At 59.7% G+C, this 25,987-nt stretch overlaps 1 protein-coding gene across 8 annotated transcripts; it reads left to right on the top strand.

The window, feature by feature from the left end:
* Positions 1–127: 127 nt before the first annotated feature.
* NR5A1 (nuclear receptor subfamily 5 group A member 1) lies at positions 128–25,987 on the top strand. Of its 8 annotated transcripts, none has more exons than XM_033190791.1 (7): positions 128–400; positions 4,188–4,304; positions 4,378–4,519; positions 6,893–7,518; positions 14,331–14,450; positions 16,280–16,427; positions 24,204–25,987. In XM_033190791.1, the coding sequence occupies exons 2-7, from the start codon at positions 4,203–4,205 to the stop codon at positions 24,449–24,451; spliced, it is 1,386 nt and encodes a 461-aa protein (XP_033046682.1). In that variant the 5' UTR covers positions 128–400; positions 4,188–4,202; the 3' UTR covers positions 24,452–25,987. The 8 variants fall into 8 exon arrangements, with proteins under 8 accessions (XP_033046682.1, XP_033046702.1, XP_033046689.1 ...); XM_033190811.1 differs by lacking the exon at positions 128–400 and adding an exon at positions 428–1,488; XM_033190798.1 differs by lacking the exon at positions 128–400 and adding an exon at positions 1,551–2,409.

Genomic DNA, 25,987 nt, shown 5'->3' with positions numbered 1-25,987 from the left:
CGGGCCTGGAACAGCCAGCTGGCCAAGGCCTCCGCAGTGCCTTGGCCTCCACCCCCACCCTCGGCCCCCAGATAGATAGGGGTATTTTTTTTCTTTTAGGAGAAGAAGGAAAAAATAGACGTAAATGAAGAGAAACACCAACAAGGAAGGCGAGAGGCCTGCAGAGTCACGTGGGGGCAGAGACCAATTGGGCCTCCGGTGGCCCCCCCACCAGGGCGGGGAGGAGGAGGAGGACGGACGGACAGGGCCAGCCTGCCGTCCGGCTGCCGCCCGCCGTGGTGTGAGGGGGTTTCTGCGAACCCACAGTTGCCACCGCCCCACCTGGGCTGCCGGAACCTCCCCCTGGACCCCTGGTGCCCACTGCCACCCTCATCCGGCGTGAGAGTGCTGCTTCCGCTCCGTAAGTGAGGGCCTCGGCCCAGGCCTCTAATGACCAGCCTCCCTCTGCAGTGCCTCCCTACAGCCTTGGCCGGCCACCGCCTGCTCTGCTCAGTGACCAGTGCCCCCTGCTCTGGGCAGGGAAGGGGCTAGGGGTCTCCAGACTCACCCTGCCACCATGCTACCCCCTCTTCTTCCCTGGGCTGCCGATGGGAGGAGCCAGGCCTGTGACCACAAGCCCCATGGAGGTCCGCTGGTGTCCCGCTGTCGCTGGCCAGGCATCCACCAGGCTGTGTGGGTCTGAGCCTAGAGGGCTGTGAGTGTGTCCGGAGGGCTCTGAGCCTGTCTTGGGGCTCTGTACCCTGCCTGAGGGTCTGGGTTGTCTCTGTGGCTGTCTCTGAGTCTTGCTGTGTATCCGTGTGTCTGTCTCCGGCCTTCATCTGTCAGCCTGGGCTCTGCGGCCAGGCCAGGTCTAGGTCCCCAGGTCTAGGTTTGCCTCCCTGGGTGGGTGGATGAGGGACTGGAACTCCCCAGGTGGTGGGCTGGAACCTGGAACCTGTGGGGGTGGGTGCCTTGGGGCCTGGAGTGTGGAGGAGCCATGGGCTCCCAGCCGGTGAGAGTAGAAACCCTGGGAGAGAGGGAGTTGGAGAGAGAGGGAGAAGGGCCTGAGCCCAGCCCCCACCCCACCCCATCCAGGCGGCTGGGGTCTGTGCTTCCAGCACCAGGATTCCAGGAGACCTCGGGTGGGCTCTACCTTAGAACAGCCGACTGGGGCACCCCAGCCCATCATCCACCAGCACCCTTTGCTCCTACAGTCACTGTCTGAGGGCTCCACTGTGGTGGGGAGCTGTTCAGAGGCAGCAGTGACCCCACCTCCAGCTCGGGCAGATGCTCTTGTTTCTCAGGGGTTTGGCGGTGCAGGGGGTACCTATAACAGGGTCTCTGGCTCTTTCCTCCCTCCTCATCCAAGACTTTTGCATGGAAACCACAGTACCCCATCTGTAAAACCAACATTTTCCACTTTATGCACGGAGAAACTGAGGCTCAGAGAGGCGAAGTGACTTGCCAGAGCTTGCACAGCTAATCTGCGGGTTCTGCTCCTTCTGTGGGGTAAGCCAGCTGAGTGGGGTCTGTGCGGGGGTCTCTGGCCACAGTTCGCAGAGCCCAGGCTCAGCTCCGACCGAAGCCCGAGGCCTCTAGGCGGGCGGGAGCCCAGATGGAGCCTTTTGGTGGGTTGCGCCGCTGTCAATGGAAAATTGCGGTATTTTCCTGCTTGAAGATCGCGGCTTTTTGGCCTCGTGGTCCTGAAACTCTCTCCGACCCCAGGTGCCAGCGGGGGCGGAGGTGGGATGCGGGCAGGCCCCTTCCTCTCGGGTCAGTTTCTCCAACTGAAAAACAGTGGCCCCACGGATGGTCCCTAGCCCAGAGCAACTGCTTGGCCCGTGGACCAGGAACTCCTTTGTCCCCAAGGCCGCCCAGCGCTTTCTTCCTTGCCCCACCCTTCGTGAGAGCTCCGAAGGGAGCAGCGGGGCCCTGCCTCCGGCCTCCTCTCCCACCTCCTGCGCCCGTAAAGGCTTCGGGTCCTCCCTAGGCCTCAGGCATTGGTAAAATGGGATTTGCACAATTCCCATTTCCAGCCCAGCGAACTGAGGCTGGCGAGCAGAAGGGTTTCGCCCCAGATCTCCCCAGCGGGGCGCCACTGAGCGCTTCCACCAGGCCACGCGCGTGCTTTGCCCCTACTGCTTGGGTTCATCCTCACGACCCACCCTTAGCGAGGAAGAGCGGTCATCTACCCACTTCACAGATGCGGCAACTGAAGACGCAAGACGGGTAGAGAGCTGCCGCAGGCTCGAGTGAGGAGACGTGGCGGGGCCCATGGCAGAATCTGGCTTCCACCCGTGAACCTGAGCCTCGGCCACGGTCGCCACTCGCCCTTACCCACTTCCGCGCTGCAGTGCGACCAGCAACCCGCGTGGCATTCGCCACGACCCAGCTGGGTTCGCAGACAGGAGCTGCCTCTTCCCACTGCAGGCGGGTGACCCGAGGCCCCCAGAGACGAACACCTGCCCACATCGCCGGGCACTCGGGCTCCGCAGCTCTCAGGCCGCGCTTGGGGTCCGGGGAGCAGGACAGGGGCTGGGGGGCGGGGAGGATGAGAGCGAAGACTGGAGCCGGGCTGCGGAGAGGGTGCCCGGCTCGGGCCGGGCTTGGGGGGAGGACACGGCCGGGCCTCCGCCCCCGGATACCGCAAGCGCCGATATAGAGGGGCCGGCCCCCGGCCCCCGCGCGGCGGGTTGGCTTGGGGCGCAGTGGCGGCGTAGAGGCACGGGTCCCAGGTGCGCCTTGGAGTGGTCCCGGCAGCTGTGGGGGTGGGGGGACGGGGGGGCTGGAGGGGGGCAGGGAGGCGGGAGGGGGGAGCTGAGGCCCCCGCGCCGCCAGCCCAGCGCCCCCGCCTCCCCGCCCCCGGCCCGAGCGGCCGTCATCGCGGGCGGGCGGCGCTGCGCCCGGGTGCGGCTCCTCGCCGGCTGCAGCGGCGCGGCCGGGAGGTGCGGGCTCCGCGCGGGCGGGACGCGGGGCGCTGCTGGCGGGAGTGACCAGGTGGGCGTGGGGCCGGCCGCGGCCGCCGTCGCTCCCCCTCTCGCGTCCCGGGCCCTGGCTCCGGTTCCTTCCCTCCTCAGGACTTCGCCTCTCCGCCCGAGGTCGCTCCCCCGCCTCGGGCTCGGCTTCCCGGAGCCCGCCGACCCCCGCCCGAGGTCTCCCCGCCCGACGTCCCGGTGGCAGCGGCGGCTCAGGCTGTGCCTCCTGTTGCCGTCGCTGCCGCGGCTTTGTCTCTCCCGGCGCGGGGGCCCCCGGCGGCTCCGCGTTTTGGGCCCAGCGCCGTCGTTTTCCGCCCCCTGCGGCCCGGGCCCCCGTCCGGGTCCGACCCCGCGGGGCCTCGCCTCGGCGCTTGGGCTCCCGCGCTTCCCCTGTCCCCGACCCTCGGGCTGGGCGCCTCCGCCTCCAGGTTTTCTCTCCGTGTTTCTGTCCCTCTCCGGCCTCGTCTCTCGCGGTCTCCTCTCGTCTCGGCGTCTCTGTCTCTCGTCTATCGTTGTGTCTCTGGCTCTGCGTCGGTCTCTCTTGAGTTTTCTCCTTGGGCCTCCGTTGTCTCTCCGAGTCTCTGATCCGATCCCCCACCCCTCGTTTCTCTCTCTCTCTCTTTCTCTCTGCCCCCCCCATCCCTCCCAGTGTCTCGTCCCCGCCGGGTTCTCTCCAGCTCGGCGTCTCTGTGTCTGTGTCTCTGGCACTCTCGGACTGGCCTCGTGTCTGCGCCCCGCGGAGTCGGTCGTTGTCTCTTGCCAGGGTTTCCGCCCATCTCTGTCTCGGCCGGACTCTGTCTCTGCCTCCTTCGTCTCTGTCGGGTTCCCAGAACACCCGGGCCGGGCGCCCTACCGCTCCCGGGTCCCCTGGCGTCTTCCCCGCGGCTGAGCCCATCTCCTTTTCTCAGAATCCGGGTTTTGTTCTCAGACAAACGAATCCGAATCGAAGCGCATCGAATCCGAGGGCCCCAGATCGGGCGCCACGGGGTCCGCGCGGGAGGAGCCCCCAGGCGGGGCGAGAGCGCGGGGCCTGGGCGGGGAAGGCCAGGCGCGGGGACTGCACCGGGCCCACCCCCGGACGCTGCGCGGGGCGCTCGGTGGGTGCCGGCGGCAGCGCCTGGGCGCAGCGAGGGGATTACGCGACGGACCGGCGACAGCGGCTGGGGCGGTGGCCGCGGGGACCCCAAGCTGCCGGTCTCCGCCGGCCCGCCCTGACCCGCTGTCCCTCCGCAGGCGGACGCCGCGGGCATGGACTATTCCTACGACGAGGACCTGGACGAGCTCTGTCCCGTGTGTGGGGACAAGGTGTCCGGCTACCACTACGGATTGCTCACGTGTGAGAGCTGCAAGGTGAGCCGCGGGCTCGAGGCAGGGGTGCGGCGGACGGGCGCGGCGGGGCCCCGCTGACTCTCAGCTCCCGCAGGGTTTCTTCAAGCGCACGGTGCAGAACAACAAGCACTACACGTGCACCGAGAGCCAGAGCTGCAAGATCGACAAGACGCAGCGCAAGCGCTGTCCCTTCTGCCGCTTCCAGAAGTGCCTGACGGTGGGGATGCGCCTGGAAGGTGCGCGCCGCACGGGCCTGGATCCCTGACCCCTGACAGCCTGAGCGGGTAGGGGGTGGGGGTGGGAGAGGGGCTGAGGGGATAGCACCATTGGCCTTCGCGAAGGCCCCTCGTGCAACATTAGGGCCCAGTCGCTGCAAGGGAACGGGGCGCTGGCGCTGGCGCTGGGTGGGCCTCCGGCCGGGAAGGGACTCTGGCAAGGCCAATCTGGGTTGGGCTGAGAAGTATCCAAAAGTGAACCCTATGGAGATGACCCTTTCCCCAGCCCCCGCCAGGGCCCCAGCACAGGGTCTGCAGAGCTCCTCCCTCTGTGAGAAGGTCCCCATCCCCCCAACAATACCCAACCCCAGCCAGCAGAGGCCAAATCCCAGTGCCAGCACAGCACTGTCAGTCAGGCTGGGTGACATTGGGCAAAATCCTTAACCTCTCTAAACTACAGATTCCCCATCTGAAACATGGGCTTGGCGGGATGCAGTGGCTCATGCCTGTAATTCCAGCATTTGGGAGGCTGAGGCAAGAGGATCACTCGAGCCCAGGAGTTTAAGACCAGCCTGGGCAACATGGAGAAACCTTGTCTCTATAAAACACAAAAAAGTAACTGGGCATGGTGGCATGTGCCTGTAGTCCTAGCTCTCAGGAGGCTGAGGCAGGAGGATCACTTGAGCCTGGAAAGTCGAGGCTGCAGTAAGCTATGATCACACCACTGCACTCCAGCCTGGGCAAGAGGGAAAACCTGTCTCAAAAAATAAATACATAAAAATAGAAAAGAAAGAAAAGAAAAGGCAGAAAGAGAAAGAAAGAAAAGAAAAATGGGCTTAACGGCAGTGCCTTCCTCCAGCGAGTGAGTGTGGGGATTGGTGTAGGAAAGCTGAAGGTGCCTGGGTGTTCATCGCTGCAGGCTAGCTGTCAGGCCCATGACGCTTTCCATTAGGATCTGCCCACCACCACTGCCCAGCCCCCGCACATTCAGCTGCCCATCTGCGTGTCTGTCCGTCCATCTGAAGGGCTCTGTGGTTTATTCACTCAGCCAGTGAGATTCCTTCCCGTCATGTTCTTAGCCAGGCCCTGAGGGGGCCAGGCAGTGGGGGACACTTGAATTGCCCCTAAGGAACGCAGGCCCCTCTTTGCCTCCCTATCCTCAACCCCAGCTCTCAGTCCAGAGAGGAGGAGAGAAGTTTCAGCAGGAAAGATTTGAGCTTCTAGAGGTGGCTGGTCATTGGACTGTGTGCTGAACAGGCGGCGGTTGATTAAGGTTTTGGAGCAGTGTAGAAAGCCCCAGGTGGCTCTGAGAGTGGCAGACCACATGCCCTGCCACCTGGAGGAAGGACCCCTGGATGGGAGGGGGACATCCTATCCTGTCCCCAGAGCCCATGCCCCTAGCGCCAGGTCCTGAGGGGCCAGAGATCTGGCCGCTGTGGGCAGCAGAAACTCTCATGCAGCCTGGGAGCGGCACAGGGCTGCCCACCCCAGGGGGAAGGCAGATTGGCCAGGTGGCCCCCCCCAGCCATCATCCCTGCCGAGCACCACCCCCTCTCTCCTGCTCTTTCCCTTCACCCAGAGCCCAGGGTGGGGCTCTGTCTGAGCAGGAGGCTGGGGGCACACTCCAGCTGCAGAGATGCACCTGTTGGTTCTGGCTGATGACACATTCCTGGCCAGGCGGAGGAGCTTCTAGTTGGCAAGAGAGGTCCCCTCCCCCAGCACAGAGGCTTGGCCAGCTCTAAACTCAGCTTCACATTCACAACCAGTGAAGGACACTTGAGTCATTTTGCAGCTGGAGCTCAACAGTCAGGCGGTCAGTCAACAAACACCTGGACCCTGGGGCCAGTGGTGAACAAAGCTGACCAGGGTCTCCTTCCGGTCACCATCTCCCTGCCAGGCCTTGTGCTAGGCACCTGAGCCCAGAACTGAGCCCGCAGGAGCACATGGCATGATCCACTCAGCATGATAAGAGTGGGCAAGGACAGGGCACCTGGGGCAAGGACAGTAGAGTGTGTCTGGGTGAATCCAGGAGTGCTTCCTGGAAGTAGTGACATTGAGTCTGGGTGTTCAGCAAGCTCAGGAGAAAAACAAGTTTTTTGAGTCAGAAGGAAAATGAAAGCAGGGTGGAGGAGGAAGGAGCTGTGTCAAACAGAGGAGTGGAGGTGAGTTAGGTGGAGTGGAAGGAGAGGGGTCTTAGCACGGATCGCCTGAAAAGCTGAGCAGGGCCTTGAATGCCAGGCAAAGGAGACTGACTTCCCTTGTGGTCAGTGGGAGCTATGAAAGGATGTTGAGCAGGGGAGAGAGCGGTCAGATTTGTTTGGAAAGAATCTGTGGTGGGACAGCATGGGAGATGGCTTGGAGAGGGTGAACCTGACCCTCTGCCCCTGCCCACAGCCGTGCGCGCTGACCGTATGAGGGGTGGCCGGAACAAGTTCGGGCCGATGTACAAGCGGGACCGGGCCCTGAAACAGCAGAAGAAGGCACAGATTCGGGCCAATGGCTTCAAGCTGGAAACAGGGCCCCCGATGGGGGTGCCCCCACCGCCCCCTCCTGCACCGGACTATGTGCTGCCTCCCAGCCTGCATGCGCCTGAGCCCAAGGGCCTGGCCACCGGTCCACCTGCTGGGCCACTGGGCGACTTTGGGGCCCCAGCACTGCCCATGGCTGTGCCCGGTGCCCATGGGCCACTGGCTGGCTACCTCTACCCTGCCTTTCCTGGCCGTGCCATCAAGTCTGAGTACCCAGAGCCTTACGCCAGCCCCCCACAGCCTGGGCTGCCATACGGCTATCCAGAGCCCTTCTCTGGAGGGCCCAATGTGCCTGAGCTTATCCTGCAGCTGCTGCAGCTGGAGCCAGATGAGGACCAGGTGCGGGCCCGCATCTTGGGCTGCCTGCAGGAGCCCACCAAAAGCCGCCCTGACCAGCCAGCGGCCTTTGGCCTCCTGTGCAGAATGGCCGACCAGACCTTCATCTCCATCGTGGACTGGGCACGCAGGTGCATGGTCTTCAAGGAGCTGGAGGTGAGTCTCTCCTCCCGCCTGGCTGGAGGATGGACCTGCATCATGATCCTCCCAGCTGCCCAAGCCTTAGCCCAACTGTCCTTCGGATAGGGCCATCCTGCCCACTGGCTTCAGGCAGTACCTGGGGACCCGGAGGCCACCCTGGGGACATTAAGGAGCATTTCCACTCCATCACAGCCTCTTGGGTCCCCGCTCCCTCCCTGTTGTTCTCTCCTCCTTGAGCCTCTCACAGCCGCTGCTGCTTTGATCTCTGCCTGTGTCTCTTCCTACTGTCTCTCTCCCTGGCATGTTGTCTCTCTGCTTCTTGGTGTCTCTGCAGCTCTTTCATTCTCTGGGGCTCCCTGTCCTGGGGCTCTCTAGGTACGCATTTTCCTTGTTCTCTGAGACTCTGGGCTCCCTCAAAGGACTAGCTGAGTCTTGGGAGACTGTCTTGTCTCCCCAGCCTTCAGCCCAGTGTTGGGAAGGGGATCCGGCCCATCCTGTCCTCCCATTCAGGGAGGCTGCCAATCCTTGCCAGCCTCCAGCGTCACACACAGATGGGGGTTCTTAGTGTTTTGGAGTTTGGGACATTTGTGGGCCCTTCTCCTTCACAGCTGAGGTGAAAGATCCTCCTGCCTTTGCAAATCTTGTGTTTGCTGGATGGTCGTGTGTGCGTGTGTGTGTGTGTGTGTGTGTGTGTGTGTGTTCAGGGAGCTAGGTGGGTAGGTGGGTGAGGGATTCCAGGGTCTGCCACTGATCTTCCCTGGCAAGGCAGCTTTCCTCTATGGCGTGGCCTTCTTTCCCCTGGGTTGAGGTACCTGAAGCTACAGTAATCAGGAAAGCAGCAGGAGAAACTGAGGCCAGACATAGGAAAGAACTTCCCAGTCTTCCCACCTAGTGGCTTGAAGAGCCTGAGGCCCCAGAACTGCCCCTCCAGTGCCCTGGCTCTCTGAGACCTCCCCAGAGGCCCCTCCAGCTGGCCAAGGCCTGCCCCTTCCTGGCCTGGATTCAGGCACTCTTTAACCCAGGGCTATCGGTGTTTGGCTTACCCAGGCTGCCCCCCTGGCTGTTCTGGGGCTGGGTGTAAACAGCAGGGCCCGTTGCTCCCCCCCCCCCCCCCCCCCCTGGGGCCACTGCAGCCTTGAGCAGCATTGTCAGTGCTGACGCCACTTGGGCCTGGGCTTCCTCCAGGGGCATGAGGCCGGATGGGCTGGGGGCACTGCCTGCCCTGGCTGGTAGGTCGGGGATGGGTGCTCTGAGCCCTAGGGGCATCACGGGACTCGGGCCTGGGCCATCTGGGAGTTGAGGATTGATGGTGGTGGCTACTGTTTCCACTGTGGAGGGCCTGTCATGGCTGAGGCCTGGGGATGTACCATGTGTCTGTCATGGGGTGGGTTTCTCACCCCAGCCCCTTCTCACCACTGCCTCCTCTCTGGTCCAACCTAATGGATGAGGCAAAAGGCAGGGTCTTGAACACTCCCACCTGCCTTCTGCTCATGGCTGGAGGCCCTGGTGGGGATGAGGACCCCAAGCCCCTTAGGTTGGTTGCTAGCTTCCCTCCAGACTTCCCATGCACCCCCTGTGCAGAGAGGAGGAGGAGGAGCAGGGCATTCCCGGCCTTCCAGAACCCTGGATTGAGGGGCAGGGCACTTCCTCTGGCCGCCTTCCTAGTCTCCGGGGGATTTTCACGCAGGATGGGAAGGGCTTTTGTCCCAGCTTTGCTGAGTGTTTTTTCCTGCTTCTGGCTTCTCCGTGGTCCAAACCTTCCTGCTTCCCCTTCCCAAAGTCTTTAAATTGAGCCCGGGATTGTGAACAGTGGTCACCAGCTTCTGTAAAGGGGCCTTGCAGATAAGTACCAGCCCAGCCCTTAGAGCGCCTCTCATCAACCATGTGGAAGTTCTTCGCCACTGGTCCAGTGGGCCCTGGGCTGGTGTCTCTTTGCAAAGCCCAGAGGTGAGGAGGCAGAAAAGTGGGAGGGGTGTGCGTGACTCTGGTGTCCCTTCTGGCTGATCATTCATTTCCCCACCTCCAGACAGGGCACATCTTAGCAGACAGAAGAGGGGGCTCTCTGGCTCTGAGAGTGGAGCAACCCTTGGGCTGGACACTGGGGACATTAAAATCGTCTGGACCCAGGAAGCTGCCAACCTGGAGGAGAAGTCAGACATGCACTGAGATAATGCCAGTGTGAGGTGCCCAGGGCTCTGAGAGCCACAGAAGAGGCAGAGGGAACCCCAGGGGGAGAGCAAACAGCTCTAACTAAGGAAGTCAGAGAACAGTTTGGTGCCTTTCTAGAAAGTAGAAAAGGTTCAGGGGATTCCAGGCAGTGGGCACAGTAGAGGCGAAGGCCCCGAAATGTGAAGAGGCATCGTGTTCTGGGAGTTCCAATGGGCTTGTGAAGCAGAGCTGGCGATGTTGGCAGGGCCAGAGCAGAGCTTGGACCAGGAGTGGGTCCTTGGGCAGTGGGTGATGGATGGCCTGTCGGGGCTGGCTGGGGCTCCAGGTTCTGGATCGGGGAGGGGCTCCCCTGATAAAGCCTGGACTCTGAGCAGAGGCCCACTCAGCCCTCTGATGCTGATGACATCTTGCTGCTCGGGAGGAGTCCTGGAGGCTCAGCTGAGCTCTCAGGGGTGCCAGGGGCCCAGCTGTGTCTGATGCTGGGCTCCAAATGCCCTCTTGGGATCTTCCTCCACCATCTTCTTTCCCAACTGGGATGGGGGTCCCTCTGTCTCCATTTTTCCATCACATACAATCCCAGCATGTTAGGTCCAATAGTGGCACAGAAGTGAATGTCAAAGACTAGAATCAGAGAGGCCTGTTGCCAAGTTTCAGCTCTGTCACTTACCTGCTGTATGATTTTGGGCAAGTGACTTCACTCCTCCGGGCCTCAGTTTCCTCATCTTGAAAATGGGAGGAGTTGAAATAATGTCCACCCCACTGGGCTGTTGTAAGGGGTTAGTGAGCCAGGACAGGGGAAGAACTGAGCGCGGGCAGTTTATGAAGTGGGGTCGCAGCGCCCTTCCTCTCTTCCCCTTAGCCACACTGTTTAATGCAGGCCTGGAGGGGGAGGCAGCCGGGAGAGACACATTGGACCCAAGCTCCTCTGAGCGCACGATTGTTCCGGGACCGTCTTAGGGCCACTTTGTCCTGCGCTTATAAAGCAACTTCTTCCCTACAAGGTGGCAGAAATTCACCTGTACCTGCTGCTTGGTGGGTAGCAGTGTCCAGGGCCCAGGCAGTCAGCCTCTCTGATCACCTACCGCGAAGGACAGGCTGGGAGGATGCAAGGGAGGACCTGGGTGGGCGGTGGAGGCCAGGAGTGCCCAGTGACCCATCTTGACATCCATTCACCCTCAACATCCAGCTCCGAGGCCCCCATTGACAGCAGATTTAACTGCCCAGATAGACGGTTTCATTTAAGCGGCAGTAACTGTCAGTCTTGGGCTGACAAATGACATCTCACTGACCACTCAGCCTGCAGAGCATGGCGGCCAGCCCGTGGTGTGTCAGCCACCAGAGAATTACACAGCCTGCCGGCCTTCACAGCCAGACCGATCGGACCCCAGGGGGCTCCAGAGGGGCCCTGCTGGGAGGGAGGTCAGCTCGGCACCCATAAATACCTGGTCTTCGAGGCAGCCTGCAGAGCATCAAGGCTCCAGGAAGATTTGTGGCAGTCTGGCAGGAGGGATGGATGGCTGATGGGCCCAGCAGACAGGCCAGGCTGGTGGAGACCCCAGGGCTGGGGCTGCAAATGTCCTTGTTCCCTGGGTGGCAAGGAGGCCTGAGGGTAGAGGAGCCTTTAGCTTAGGGAGGGACCTTCGGAAAGTGAAAACCAACCCTCTCTGGTTAAGGAACCTCTTAACCACCTGCTTTCTCATGCTGAGGGACTGGCAGCTATGGCCCTGTGGTTTTCTTTTAAATAGAAAGAGGTGTGTGTGTATGTGTGTGCATGCGTGCGTGCGCGTTCTCATCTGTGTGGGGAGTGTTTTGGAGTTTGGTGTCTTTATGCATCCATCTGTCCACCCAAGGAAAGCAGTGAGTCAAGACCTGCTTGGCCAAGGGGCAGGTGGGATCCCAGCCAGGCAGCATCCACGGAAGAACCAGCAGCAGGTCCACCAGTTCCCACACAGCCCTGTGTGTGTTCTTATGTTTTAACCAGAAAAGAGAGAAATTATATTTCCTTCTTCACAGAACAGGAAATTAGGGTGGAGGATGCATGGTGGACGATGCATGGCCGGATGGGGACTCGAACACAGGGCATGGGGCACCAAAGCCTCAGCGACCATATTGCGGTTCTCTGCCCCTGGCACCCCTATCAGCCCCACCGGGCAGGCCTGCCCCATCCAGGGTCTAAGGTCTGGGTACAGAGTCTGCTCCCAGGGCTGGGCCAGCCGGGTCACCGTGACCCATCTGCTTTTGGCCTGAAGCGTGGCTTATCTCCTCATTCTACCCCTTATCGCTCCTCCGCCACCTCCCCACCCCCTTGTGCCTTCATTCTGGGCGCAAGGGTGTCTGCTCCTGTGGGCCTGCGAGGGGCGGGGTCTGGCCCTGTGTGACCACCTGGGTGCCCAAGGTGGGCCTGAGTTTTTCCTGCTGCCAATGTGACCCCTGGGCAGGCCCCTCCTACCCCGGTCTCAGGAGGTTCCCAGGGTCCCTAGAAGTCCTGGCCGGTAGGAACCTCTGGGCAGAGCCCAGCTGCCTGAAGCCTGAGTGTTACCTCCGGCAAGGCTGTGTTTCCTTATCTGTAATGTGGGCAGAATGTCGGCAGGGCAGGGGTGAGGTGTCCTGTACCGCAGTGGGCACCATGTCTGGTAATAGGTGCTCTCTGAGCCTTGGCTCCCTCCTGGAAACCGCAGCTCTATGGTGGCCAGCACTTTCGTGGAGAGATACGGAGCGATGGCTGAGTCAGCCCCTGCCCAGGCCTCAGTCTCTCCTGGACGCTCCCAGCCAGGACTGAGCCTGGGGGCCCACGGCTGATGGTAGGGGCTCTGGGAAGAAACTTTTGCTGGGAGCTGGAGGGAGCTCTGGACGCAGAGGTGAGGTGGGGATGGAGGGAACGGACACAGACCTCCCTCTTCTCCACCACGTGGGCCCGGAGGCCGGTCTGTGTGCCATTTCTGACTTTTCCCTCTCCTTTTCTCCCCCTCTGTCTGCCTGAGGACACAGGCCCCAGGGATGCCCCAGGAGAGAAGGGGAACAGAGAGGAGGGGGGAGGCTTCTATCTCCTATGAGAGAGCTGTTCATTAGGCTTGGGCCAGCTCCCCTCTGACTGGGAGCCACCCCTAGGTGGGGAGTGGCCCCTCTGAGCCCCTGGCCCCAGGTGGGAAGTGACCCCTCTGCACTCTGTGCTTGTCTTGGGGAGAACCTTGCCATTCATCAGCCACTCTAACCCCTGCTCTGGGGCCCAGAGAAGAGCTGGACACCAGTTCTGCCTCCCCAGATCTCACAGGTATTGGCGAAGACAGAGGCATTTAACTGATGCCATGAGATGTTGCAGATTCTGCATCCAGAGAGTGGGGAGGGCCTCGAGGAAGGAGAGGGATGAGGTAGGGATTTGTAGAGGAGGCAAAGAGCCTGCGAGAGATCAGTAACTCCTGGATGGCAAGGCAGGTGAGTGACAGGTTCTCTTCCACAGCTAGTGGTTAAGAGTGCAGATCTGGAACTAGACAGAGCTGTGTGGCCTCTCTGTTCAGTTTCTTCTCTCTGTCATGCGGGTGGTGACTGTACAAGCCTCGCAGGGCTGTAGGGCTGCAGTGGAATGACTGTTAGCTGTCATGGTTTGCATTCGTCGCAGGGCACGGTCCAGGGAGGTGCGCCGGAAGTGTCTGTTGGGTCGCTGGTGGCCAGCTGAGGAGTGGCACAGGCTGAGAGGGATGGGGCTGTGTCTGCCCAGGCCCATCTGCAGTGCCCAGTGTGCTTTCGAATACCCAGAAGGGCTCGTTTTGTCACAGTGGAGACTGTGGACCAGAAATGCCAGCTGTGGCCCTGGCCTGGTCCTGCCTCTATGTGATCCTGGGAGAGTCTCTTGTCCTCTTCGGGTGGCAGATTCTTCAGTTGAAAAATAGGGATTGGGGCCAGGGGATCCCTGGCTCTGCTTCTGAGTCCTGCAGAGTCAAAGGACACTCCAAACAGGGGCTGGCCCTGCCCCTGCACCGAGTGCCTCTGGCCGCAGCCGGGGCATTCAGAATTGGCCCCTTGCCGCTGTTCATTTCTGCTTCAGGTGCCAGGCCATTGCCGCCCCCCTGCTCATGCCCTGGGCCTGACCGCAGGCCAGGTGGGACCTCCCTCCTTCTCCCGAGCCTGAGAGCTCTGCGTAGGCTGGGGGGAAGCCCTTGGTTTCTTCCTCATGGCTTCTGTTTGAGCAGTTGGGGCTGCCAGAAGTGTAAATGACCACAGGTTTTTAAATGGGGACAATGTTAAAATTCATAATACTCTTGCCATGCATTTGTAGGAGTCCTTTGCAGAGTACCTCCATGGACATTAATCACATGTATGGCGTACCTAACATGTACTGGACTGTCCGCTCCGTACTTTGCCCACTGTACAGATGAGAAAACTGAGGCACAGAAGGTTACCAGGACTTATGTAAAGTCATACCGAAGACAGAGCTGGGGCCTGAAGCCTGGCCCATTCAAGCCCCAAACACCCCTTTATTAACTGGCCAGACCCTGTTGCACTTTGATAGCATAGACATTCGGGTAGATGGGCACAGAGAGGTTAACTTGCCCAGGCCGCACGCCCAGTTGGGTCTCAGTGGGAGGAGAAGGGGTTAGAGGAAGGTGGCTGGACCTGGACCCTGGCTGGAGCCCGGCCCCCCGCGTGCCTCTTCCTTCCAGGTTGCCGACCAGATGACACTGCTGCAGAACTGCTGGAGTGAGCTGCTGGTGTTCGACCACATCTACCGCCAGGTCCAGCACGGCAAGGAGGGCAGCATCCTGCTGGTCACCGGGCAGGAGGTGACCAGCCCCTGGGTCCCGCCCCGCCCTGGGCCCCGCCCCGGCCCCGCTGTGCACTTCCAGGATTCAGGGCCTCAGAGAGGAGGACCCAGGCCTTTCAGGGCTCGCTCTGGGCACCCTGATTATCAGCCCTTTCCCCACATTCATGGGGCACCCACTGGCCTGACCCCTCTGCGAGTAGCCCTGGTCCAGGCTTGAGAGGCGCCGGCTCCTGGGAGCCCTGCTCTTGGGGAGCAGCTCAGGGGGTGTGGGCATGGTCAGAAGAGGTTCATGGAGGAGGATGTGATGGTGGCCCTAGGTCTGGAAATAATACACTGGAGTTGGCTGGGGAATAAGGGGTGGGGGGGCAGTCCTCACCTCCACCACAGGCTCAGAGAGGGTGGAATCGTGGAGCCCCCAGGCCCTGCTGCCCTGCTGGTGCTGGTATGGGGTGGCATGAGGTGAGAGACCAGGGAGGCTGGAGGGTTGCTAGGGCTGGGTTAGCAGACAAAACCTTGCAGGCCCTAAATCTTGAATGAATGAATGAATGAATGAATGAATGAATGGGCAAAGGGCTCCTGAGAGCTCAAAGTCAGAATTTGGGCCCCTTAGAGCAGAAAATGAGAATCTGGGAAGTAGAAAGTAAGTCCAGATGCAGGAGGGGTCCAGGGAGAGCTTTAGGAGGAGGAGGGACATGGCCAGGTAGTATCTGAGGAGGCAGGCGGAGGGGTCAGGATGGGAGGTGGGGGCCAGGGCGGGGACACAGGGACACAGCCAGGGAGGAGGACTCACCTGCGGAGATAGGCTGTAGGGAAAGAGAAGGAGGGAGGGAGGCAGAGAAGGGGGTTGATGGCAAGGGTCCAGCCTGCTGGCAGGAGCGTCACTCCCAGGTGGGGACACAGGAGGGACCGTGGGGTCGGTGGGTGCTGTGGGGTGGGGGAGACAGACTCTGCTCACTGCTCCAGCCCCCCTAGGCCCCTGCTCCTCATCTCCAGCTCTCGCCTCGGTGTCACAGGCCATCAGGGGCAGGAGGACGGGACGGGCAGCACTGGTCCCATGAGGGTGTCTCTAGGACTCCCTGTGGATGCAGGTGCCTGCAGTCTGCATGCGGTGTGTGTCGGCAGCCGGCTGAGTCTCTGTGGCCATGGGAATGGCCTGTGTGTGTGTGCCTGCCTGTGTTTTATTGTGCAAAATCTCCACACACATCAGTGTGTGGGTGTCACTGCCTTCCCATCAACCCGTAATTGTGAACACATACATGGGCATGTGTGTTGCTGTAAGTGTGAGCATACAAGGGCGGGTGTGGCCGTGTGCACATGTGTGCACCTTCACTTCATGGAGTGGGCGACCCCATGACTGCGCTCGTGTGTGTGTGTGTGTGTGTGTGTGTGTGTGAGACTCTGGGTTGAACTGTGACCCAGCATCTAGGTGTGAACGTAGGGGTTCTGGGTAGCCACGTGGATGCGTCTGTGTGTCCCTGCGCAGCCCTGCCCTCCCCTGACCCCTCCCCTCCCAGCGTGTAGAGAGGGGCCCTCTGAACTGCTGGTGCTACTGGGCCTGGTGCTGGGCTTTGTGTGTGAAGGAGGGGTGGACATGGGCAGGACGTGGGTACCCTCAGCTCCGGGCCTGGCGGGTTGAGGAGAGCTCGGAAGGGTGGGCCCGGCAGGGTCCCCGGGGCTGCACAGATGTCACTCGTGCCTGGCTCAGTGCCAAGGCTGGGCCCTCCTGACCCCAGCCCATCTGACCTGCACCTCCAATCCATGCCCTCAGCCCTCCATCCACCATCAGAGAGCCCCCTGCCTGGACCCACATCCTCTGACTGTCCCCCACCCCATGCCCTCTGCCCCCAGGTGGAGCTGACCACGGTGGCCGCCCAGGCGGGCTCGCTGCTGCACAGCCTGGTGTTGCGGGCACAGGAACTGGTGCTGCAGCTGCTTGCGCTGCAGCTGGACCGGCAGGAGTTTGTCTGCCTCAAGTTCATCATCCTCTTCAGCCTGGGTGAGTGTGGCTCCAGTGACAGAGAGGTGGATACAGCCAGGGGCGGGCCGGTGGGAGGGTGGGTGAGGCTGGAAAAGTAGCCCTGCTATGGCCAGAGTGGCCACAAAGGAGCCTCAGGGGAGAAAGGCCCCTCCCTTACTCATTCAGTGAACAAAGGTCTGAGGGACCCCGGCCAGGGCCTGGCTCTTAAATGGGGACGGCTCCCCATCTGGTGGCCCATGTGACTTTGGGATTGTTATTCCAGGCTCCTGGGGTCCCTGTTTTCTCTAATCCCTGGATCTAGGGGGCCCCAGTTCTGACTGTAGCTCCTGGGGGCCCGGATCCCTTTGCCCATGCCAGTCCAGCCCGGCCACCCACCCCACTCCCCAAGCACCTGGGGGGGTCTCCCTCCCTTTGCCCTCCTGACCCCAACCCTGCCTGGGCACTCCAGTCTGCACCCTCACTCCCTGGCAAGCCATCACCAATGCCCTCCCCATACCCGGTGATGCTGAGGACATAGCTGTCCCTTGCCAATCGGGAAGAGACCTGTAGCCTGGGTGGTGAGGGCTGAGACAGAGAGATGGGTGTGGCTTAGGGAACCCTGGGTGGGGAGCAAGAACTCTTTCTGGAAGGCTTCCTGGAGGACGGACATCTGAGCAGTGTTTTGGAGGATGAATAGGAGTTTTCTGGGGGATGAATTATTTTGCAGTGATGCAGATGGGATGGAATAGAGATGAGTGAGTGCTTCATCACCTGGAGAGGGGGCAGGATTAAGATATTGTCTTGGTGGCTGGCATTATAGTCACAGTCTGGGAAGGGCGTGCCTGCCAGAGAGAGGGAGGAGTGGGGAGTGTTGCGGAGGCAGAGGGGATTAACAAAAAGTGGGAAGCCCAGTGCTCGGGCGGGATTGGTGACATCCTCCATGCCATGCGGCTGGATGCGGTGGGCTGGATCTCCCGACTCTGGCAGAACAGGCTGGTAACTGGAGGGCTTATCTGCAAGGCCACCTTAAGCCACCTCTCAGGACACCAGCCAGGGCTCTGCAGGAGCTATGGCCTGAAATCCTTGCAGGAGCCTCAGGGGCCCAGACCTGGTTGGCTGCAGCTGGGGAAGCTCCCTCCTACCTCTGCCAGCAGCAGCACCTTACCCGCAGCCTGCCAGACTCAGCAGGCTGGCACAGGATAGAGTCACAGACATGCGTGGTGGGGGTCTGTGTGGTTGGGGCATGGAACCTGCAGGAATTATGCGAACGTCTGTCTCTGTTTCCATGCATGTGTGTGTGCTGGCATGTGCAAACGACGAACTTTCACACCCTTGTGGTTTCTTAAGTGTTAGGCTGTGTGAAGAGTTTGTGTGTGATTGGGGAGGGACCAGGAGATCTGGGAACATGAGGAATTTGTGGCGAAGAGTGGTGCTTGGAGGCACCTAGAATTGGAGTGTGTGTCCGCAGGAGTCTGGGTGGTTTGTAAGGTGAGAGTTCTTGACCTGGCTGCCATCACAAGGCCACTGGGAGGGCCCTAAGGAGGGGTGGGTGGAGGGTGGCCTACCAGCCACCAGGCTTCTTTGCCAGGGCTCTGTATGTCCTTGGGTGTTCCCTGAAAAGCAGGGACAGTGTCTTGGCCCCCAGCCCCTCTTCCCACCAAAGCCCTGGGCGTAGCTCTGGCCGCCGCTGGGGGTGAATCCAGGACTCCTCCTCCTCTGGGGCTTAAGGAAGATGGTAGAGCTGATCCCTCTTCTCTTGGGTCCAAGTGTGGGCGTGCTCAAAACTGGAAGTGCCCCGCTCTAATGTCATGCGGGTCATCAGCTGTTTTTTTCCAGATGCAGCAGCTGAGGCCTGAGGGGTGGGAGAGGCTCCAGTGCTGGGCTGGGACAGGCTGAGTTGCGGGGAGAAGGGTGTGCGCGTGCGCACGCGTGCTGTGTGTGTGAGAATCGAGGTGGTGCAGTGCTCAGGAGAGGGAACTAGGTAGGGATGCGGAGTAGACTCTAAATCTGGTCTCTGGTCTCTTTCTGGCTGTGTGCCCTTGGGCAAATCACTCCCCTCTCTGAGCCTCTATTTCCCCATCTGTAGAGTGACCCTCCTAGTAATCCCTAACTTATTACAAGGATTGAATAAGAGAATTCCCCAAAGTGCCCAGCGCTTGGCTGACCCCTGGGAAGTGTGTGCCAGAATTGTTTTAATCATAATCACCATTATTAAGTTAGTGTGCATATGCGTAAGTGAATGAATGAAGTGAATGAATGCTCACAGTCTCGATCTTTATCACCGGCTGTGTGTCTGGCACAGTGCCTTATCTTTCCGCACAGGAACATGGGTCTGGCTGATGTGGGTGGGTGAGCCCTGAGCCCAGCAAGCCAGGAACCTGGTGAGATTGGGGATACCGGAGGAGGAACAGGAGGAGATTCCAGGACCCCAGCTGATGGCAAGCAGTGAGAAAGGGGTGTGGGGGGCCGCAGAGGCCTTTGGCTGGCCAGCTCCAGGTTGGAAGAGGAACCCCATCAGTTCAGTGTGATCAGGGTTGGGTCAGAGAGGAGAAACCAGCACCACCTGGCTATCAGGGAAGGCTTCTGGGGGGTGGGGGCTCTGAGCTGGGCTTAGCAGTATGAGTAAGAGCATTCTGGGTGAAAAAAAAACAAGCGGCATTAATGGCTTTCCAGACTCAAGGAACAGCTTGTGCAAAGTTCCGGGAATCCTGAAAGTTCTGTGTGTCTGTAGGGGTGGGGACGGGGTGGGGAGGAGGCTGGCGAGGGGACAGGAGCTGAGCTGGGCAAAGCCTTGAATGCCGGGGCCTGGTACCTTGAACTTTCTCTTGGGAAGGACTTTAAGCAGGCAGTAACATGATGAAATTTGCATTTTATCAAGATCCTTCTAAGTGCAGCATGGGAAAAGGATGGCAGGCAGGCAGCCCAGAGCCCTGGCAGAGGCTAGACCTGGAGCTGGGCTGGAGCAGATCCCAGGGTCTGGAGCAGAGGGCTCCTCTCCTGATCCCACCCAGACCACCAGAGCTGGGGCTCCAGGGAAACTGGGACCCGGAGAGGGACGGCCGCTTTCCAGCAGACCTCCAGCTGGCGCGCAGGGCGTCCCCTTCGGGGGCGGCTCCGCCCTGGGCCGCACAGCCTGGCTGTGAGTGCTGGTGTCCCTCCACCCGTCCCACCGCCCCACCGCCCCACCGCCCCACCGCCCTGCGGCTCACTCAGCGCCTCCTTCGCGCCTGCCTGTGCATAAGGGTGCCATTTGGTGTCTAAATAGCCGTCTCGGGAGGGCGCGGAGGCAGGTAAGGAGGTTTAATTAAAATTAGTGCCTCTCTCCTGGCAATCACGGTATTTATGAAGATGGGCCCGGCTGGCATTGTTCTGCCGAGGACTTAATCGAAGCTTAATGGATTGACCTAACATTCGATTTCCTGACTTCCATTGAGGCGGCGGCAGCAGCATTCCCTTAAGCGTTTGCAATTTACCCACTGCTCCGCGCCAACAAAAGGCGGCCTGAATAGCAGCCCCACTCGAGGGGCCATTGTGCGCGGGGGCGCCTGCCTGAGTTACCGCTATTGGGACAACATTCTTTATGCCTCGCTGGAATGAAAGGATTATTCAAATATTCAATTAAACCATGAAAAGGGGGCTTTTCTGACAACCTGGGGGCCCCCAGCTCTGCAGAGCTAGCGGGCTGCTCTCCGAGGTGGGGGCGCCATCTTCCAGCTCCCTCCCACCTCCGCCTCCGCGAGTGCTGGGAGCTGAGCGGTCTTGGGGAGCGCAGGCTCCTCTCCTACAGGCCCGTCTCCAACCTTCGGGTGCCTAGGGCCCAGAGCTGGGCATGCAGATGAGAGCCAGCCCCTGGCCACCCAGTGAGGCAGAGACGAATTTGCCCCTGTCATGCAGATGACAGGAAACTGCAGCTCAGAGAGGGGAAGTGACTTGCCCAAGGTCACCCAGCTGGTTGTAAAGCTGGGATCTGAACCCCTGACACATGAAGGAGGCGTCTCCAGGTTTGTTTGACCCTCGCTCCCGTGTCCACTGGAAGAACGGTGTGGTGTTCTGTGGGTTGCTGGTACCCTCACATCTGTTATCCGCTGTAATCTTCACAATGATCTCTTTAGAGACTGGGAGTCCAGGGAGGCTTGGGGAAGGGGAGTGACTTGGACAAGGTCTCCAGGTGAGGAAGAAGTCAAGTCTAGAGTCCAGAGTAGCCTCTCTGGGGGAAACCTAGGACCCCAGGGGTGGGGGCTCTTGGACAGGACTCATAGATTGCATGGGACGTAAAGTTATGTCCAATCCCGCAGGAACAGGCATCCCAGCTTGACCCAGCTCCTGGGCAGGGGGCCCCAGTCCTGCTTGCCTATCCTGGGAGACTCGGGCTTTGGTGTCAGAGAGACTTGGGTTTCAATCCAGGCTCTAGCACCTTGTGTGTCTTCAGGGGTCCCTGGTTCCCTGAGCCCTGGGGAGGCACTGCCCTGCCTGTCTGGATGTCTGCTGAGGTGAGCTGAGCTGGGTGCAAGGTGTCTGGGGAGTGCCCAGGAAACTGGGTCTGGGCTTCTGAGCTATAGCCGCTGAGGCTCCCTTAGGGACGGTGCTTCCCTCCCCCCGCCCTGTGGCTGACCTCTCGGGGCAGTGGGGGTTTCCAGTCTGCCAAGAGCTGGGAGGCCAAAGAACTACTGGGGGTGGGGGCATCCCTGAAACCTGTCCTCCTTCTGCACCCACCCCCGCACCCCGCTTCCCTAGCGCAGTGCTGCTGAGAACAGTAAATCCCGGTAAAGCCGAGGCCCTGGTATTTCTTCCCCAGCCCCCTCCTGCCCCTGCCCCTACTGCGGTGTCCTGGCCAGTCCTTCCCACTCCAGCTGCTTCCTCCAGGACCCTTTACTAATGTGTGGCCTTAAGTTGGTCCCTGTCCCTCTCTGGACCCCCATTATGAATTGTCAGAAGAGAATGTCAGGAGACTGGCTCAGCCCGGGACAGTGGGGAGTGAAGGCAGATGGGACAGGGATGGGGCCAGCAGGAGCCCAGCTAGGTGGCATGACTTCCCATGACCTTTGAATATGTCTGGGGCAGGCCAGGCTGGGAGTAGGGCTGCTCCATACAGTTGGGCAGGTCATTCACTGCACAAGAGCATCTGGGCCAGGAGGCATTGGGGTGGCTATAGCAGTATCTCTCTGGACAAGGGGGAACTTCCATGTAGTTGACATAAAGGTGCCTTAGGGGTTAATGGTGACCCTGGGGAAGTGATCACTTCAGAAGGGAGGATGAGGAGCCGGGGCTGGGGTGGGAGGATGGAGGCCAGGTCCTGCCATCCGCCCCCAGGCCCAGCTCGGGTTTCCCTAAATCCGACTTTGGACAACACAGGCCTCAGCAGGCGCGCTGGGGGCGGCCAGGGATCAGGGTTGCCAGGAGCGTGGCGCTCTCCTGGCGCAGAGGGTGTTAAGGGGGATTAGGGGTCCAGGGCTGCACATGCTGCCTCTGGACGCCCCCGCAGCTGCAGGGCTGGTGGTGATGGGGTGGAGGAGAAGTGAGTGGATGACCATTTTCTGAGCCACTGGTCACCCCATCCCAGGCAAGGTCAGGTTTGCATCAGATGATTTTGAGGCCTGGGGACAGATTCTGTGGGTTCCTGCTGACCCTGCGCCCCCAGGCTGGGCGCCTGCTAGAAATGCTGCCCAGGAGCTGAACGAGGACTGCAAGCTATGACAGGAAGTTGGGTGACAAGAAACTGACCCAGGCTCTCCCTCTCCAGGGAGGAGGAAGCCTGGTCAAGTCAGGGCAGGGCAGGGAGCATTGCACCTCAGCGGCGGCTGGGATTTGAACCCACATCTATCTCACTCCAAAGACATTTTGCTTTCTGTCTCTTCATGGCACCTCACCTCGGGTGTGGGGGACACATCAGTTGCACTCCTCTGTTTAATCACTGGTGCACGCAGAGCCACACCCCTCCACCCCTCCCCAAAAGGAGCCCTTCCTTGATGTTTAATGCGAGTCGTCCTGTTTGCCCCTGTCTTCCCACAAAGCACGTCTGCTTTGTGTACAAGCTTTATTTATTTATTTATTTATTTATTTATTTATTTATTTATTCCTTCAGAGACAGAGTCTCCCTCTGTCGCCCAGGCTGGAATGCAGTGGTGCAATCTTGGCTCACAGCAACCTCCGCCTCCTGGGTTCACATGATTCACCAGCCTTAGCCTCCCAAGTAGCTGGGATTACAGGCACGCACCACCATGCTTGGGTAATTTTTTTGTATTTTTAGTAGAGATGGGATTTCACCATGTTGGCCAGGCTGGTCTCAAACTGACCACAAGTGATCCACTTTGGCCTCTCAAAGTGCCGGGGTGACAGGCATGAGCCTTTGCGCCTGGCCAACAAGCATTTCTAGTTTATGTACATGGTTGAGCCTTATTGATCTCATCCTGACCTCCCTCTGTGATTTTTGTTTTCCACTCAGTCCCAGGCTTTTAAAGACACGTCCCTTTGCCCTGCATTGTGTGTGCACACGACTCCTTGGGGTGCAGCCACCACGTGGCCATCCAGGCCACCTCCTTGCCACCATGAGCAGAGATGGCCCCTGACTCACGAGCTTTGGCTTAGGATTTTTTGACTTTATGGTCATGCAGAAGTCGAAAAACATGCATTCGGCAGAAAGCGTGCTTGGAGTACCCACATAATCCCTTCTGTTTTGCGTTTTCAGCATGGTGTTCAGTAAACTCCATGAGATGTTCAATGCTTTATTGTAAAATAGGCTTGCGTCAGATGATTTTGGCAACTCTAGGGTAATGTGGTCTGAGCACATTTAAGGCAGTCCAGGCTGTGATGTGCAGCAGGTCAGGTGTAGTAAGTGCTTTTTGACTTATGATATTTTCAGCTTGTGATAGGTTAATCAGGATGTCAACCCATCTGCAATCCTGCAGTGAATGTGCATGTTCCCCCGTGGCCCCATGAGAGTCCTTCCCCGGGGTACTGGATCCTCTCTATTGGTTATAGGGGAGACTAAAAGAACATGCCAGCTGTCCTCTAGAATGGGGCCACCAGTCCTCATGCGTTGCAGCATGAGATGGGATCTTCCCACCCACAGTGCACCTCTGTGGGCGTGGTGGTGATGGGGTGACAGTAGTGATGGTGGCAGAGTGGGGATGCGGATGGCAATGGTCATGGAGATGAGGCATCAGTGATGATGGAGACAAGATGGCTTTGATCGTGCCAGGGGGATGGTGTTGGTTATGGCAGCAATGGTTGGCCATGACAGCGGTGAGAGCAGCTCCCACTGTGATGGCATTATTGTGGTGCCAGCTAACCCAACCCACCGAGCTTCTCACATGTCAGACACTGTTCATCAGAGCACTTTGCACACAGCAGCTCCCTAAATTTTCAGGACAATGCTGTGAAGTTGGTACTGTCATCACCCCCATTTTACAGATGGGGAACCGAGAGGTTCAATAACTGCCCAGGGATCCTCCCAGGGAGGCTGGTGATGGGCTTCATGATTCTTGTTCATTGTGACCACAGTGGTGATGATGATGGCAGTGATGATGGTGACAGATGACTGTGACTGGGTGGTTGATGGTAGCGGTGGCCACATTTATGAAAAACACAGGCATGTGGGTATTGGTGACGATGGTGGTGTTTGTCAACCAGGGTGACAACAATGGTGATGCCGACACGGTGACAATGGGGAGACCATGTTGCATGGTTGATGGTGGCAATGTCCGTGTCTTTGGTGGTCATAGGGAAGGTGGTATTGGTGATGCTGGTGACGGTGTTGGCCCAGTCCTGATGGGCATGGCTGGTGATGCGATGGTGACCAAGAGCCTACCTTTGCAGATTTGAAGTTTCTGAATAACCACACCCTGGTGAAGGAAGCTCAGGAGAAGGCCAACGCCGCCCTGCTCGACTACACCCTGTGCCACTACCCGCACTGCGGGGACAAGTTCCAGCAGCTGCTGCTGTGCCTGGTGGAGGTGCGGGCCCTGAGCATGCAGGCCAAGGAGTACCTGTACCACAAGCACCTGGGCAACGAGATGCCCCGCAACAACCTGCTCATCGAGATGCTGCAAGCCAAGCAGACTTGAGCCTGGGCCGGGGGCGGGGCCGGGACTGGGGGCGGGACCGGGGGCGGGACCGGGGCGGGGCGCAGCCACGCCGCTGGCTCCACATGGTTCATTTTCTGATGCTCACCCAGGAACCCCAACCCCGTCCCAGAGGCCACTGCCCCTGAGTTCTGACACTGTGTGTTTGGGAAGGTGGGTGAGGCTGGGCAGGGCTTGGCGGAGGTGGGGTGGCCACTGGCACTTGCCTGCTACTTGGAGTGCCCCAAGGAGGTGGCTGTTAACCACCCCCTACCCCGCCCCCTGGCTCCCAGCTCTCTCCTGGAGTCTGAAGCCTGCAGGTCCGGGGAGGAGGTTCGGGATTCCCTGGTGGGCCTCGATGTCCCTTGGATCAGAGGTCATCCCTTTCTCCTCTCTTGGAAACAGAGACAGGGAGAAGTTGAGCAGGTATCAACTGGGGGAGGAGAGAGGGTCTCCAGTGCTCCCCCCCCCCCCCCCCCCCCCCGCATAGAGACCAGAAAGGAGATCCTCTGTTTTGTAAACTAAGGATAACCGAGTTTGCTAAATTGAGAGGGGCTATTGGGCCCTAGAGGACACCAGGAGACTGGTTAGGACAACAGGACCTCCCTAGCCCTTCTACCCCAGCTGACCTCTGCAAGAGGGAGCGTTGATACATCATCAGGGAAAAAACTTTGCTCCAGGCATCCCTGATTCCCTCTCCCACCCAGAGAACTTTTGGTACAATCGACATCCTAGCCCCACCCAGAGGTGGCCCTCCCAGGCTGGTATTTATCTGCAAGGTTGTAGTCAAAAGGTTTTTTTTCCCCCTTTTTTTGTTTTTAAGCTTCTAGATACTCCTTGAAAGGTGTGTGTTATGGAGGGAAGGGGACAGAGTTGAGGACTGAAGCTGGGGCTTGGGGATTGCCACTAAGTACAGCTGATGGTTTCTCCCCAGACACTCGCCTACCAAGTACCCTTGGGGTGGTGCTGGGTCATTACTTCTGAGCCCCAGCCCCAATCCAGAGAAGCGCTGTTGCCTGCCCTCCACCCACTAGGTGAACAGCAGGACGCCCTGTTGGGGGCTTCAAGTTTCTGTGGGTGGGAATGCAAGTGAACTTGGGAGGGGGCATGGGCCTGTAGATCAGGGAAAGCGCTGTTGATCCCCTTTCTGTGGCTCCAACCTGTTGCTGCAAACCCATGAAGCTGGCCCTCAGCTCCCTGGCCTGCCCTAGGTCATGAAAAACACTCTCCAGGGCGGAGCACCAGGGAGAGGCCTCAGCTGTCTCCTGTGCCCGGCTGGGTGCCTGCTGTCCGTCCCGCTTTCATGTCACTGTTGCAGCTTGTGCTGAGCCTGCCCAGCTGGAGGAGACTGGACACCCCTGCCTCCTGCCTCCTGCCTCCTGCTTCCCGCCTCCCGCCACCCTGTCTCAGTCCCCACCTCTGCCCCCTGAAACGTGTGCCCTTGCCAAGGCCAGAGACCCACAGCCCTGAAACGAGAAGTGCCCTTAAGAATCAACCCAGCCCCCGCAGCCCTGGAATAAATTTTGCAATTAGTTTCCA

The sequence above is a fragment of the Trachypithecus francoisi genome, unplaced genomic scaffold (assembly GCF_009764315.1).
Source record: "Trachypithecus francoisi isolate TF-2019V2 unplaced genomic scaffold, Tfra_2.0 Contig01585, whole genome shotgun sequence".
Taxonomy (NCBI): Eukaryota; Metazoa; Chordata; class Mammalia; order Primates; family Cercopithecidae; genus Trachypithecus; species Trachypithecus francoisi.
The sequence above is the reverse complement of the archived record's forward strand: the minus strand, read 5'-3'. Positions and strand labels throughout refer to the sequence as shown.

Excerpts from the sequence above, each read along its gene's own strand:
- NR5A1 (XM_033190791.1), top strand. The coding sequence starts at position 4,203 with ATGGACTATTCCTACGACGAGGACCTGGACGAGCTCTGTCCCGTGTGT. Across the intron at positions 4,305-4,377 it reads TCACGTGTGAGAGCTGCAAG|GGTTTCTTCAAGCGCACGGT; the intron begins GTGAGCCGCGGG and ends CAGCTCCCGCAG. Across the intron at positions 7,519-14,330 it reads TGGTCTTCAAGGAGCTGGAG|GTTGCCGACCAGATGACACT; the intron begins GTGAGTCTCTCC and ends TCTTCCTTCCAG.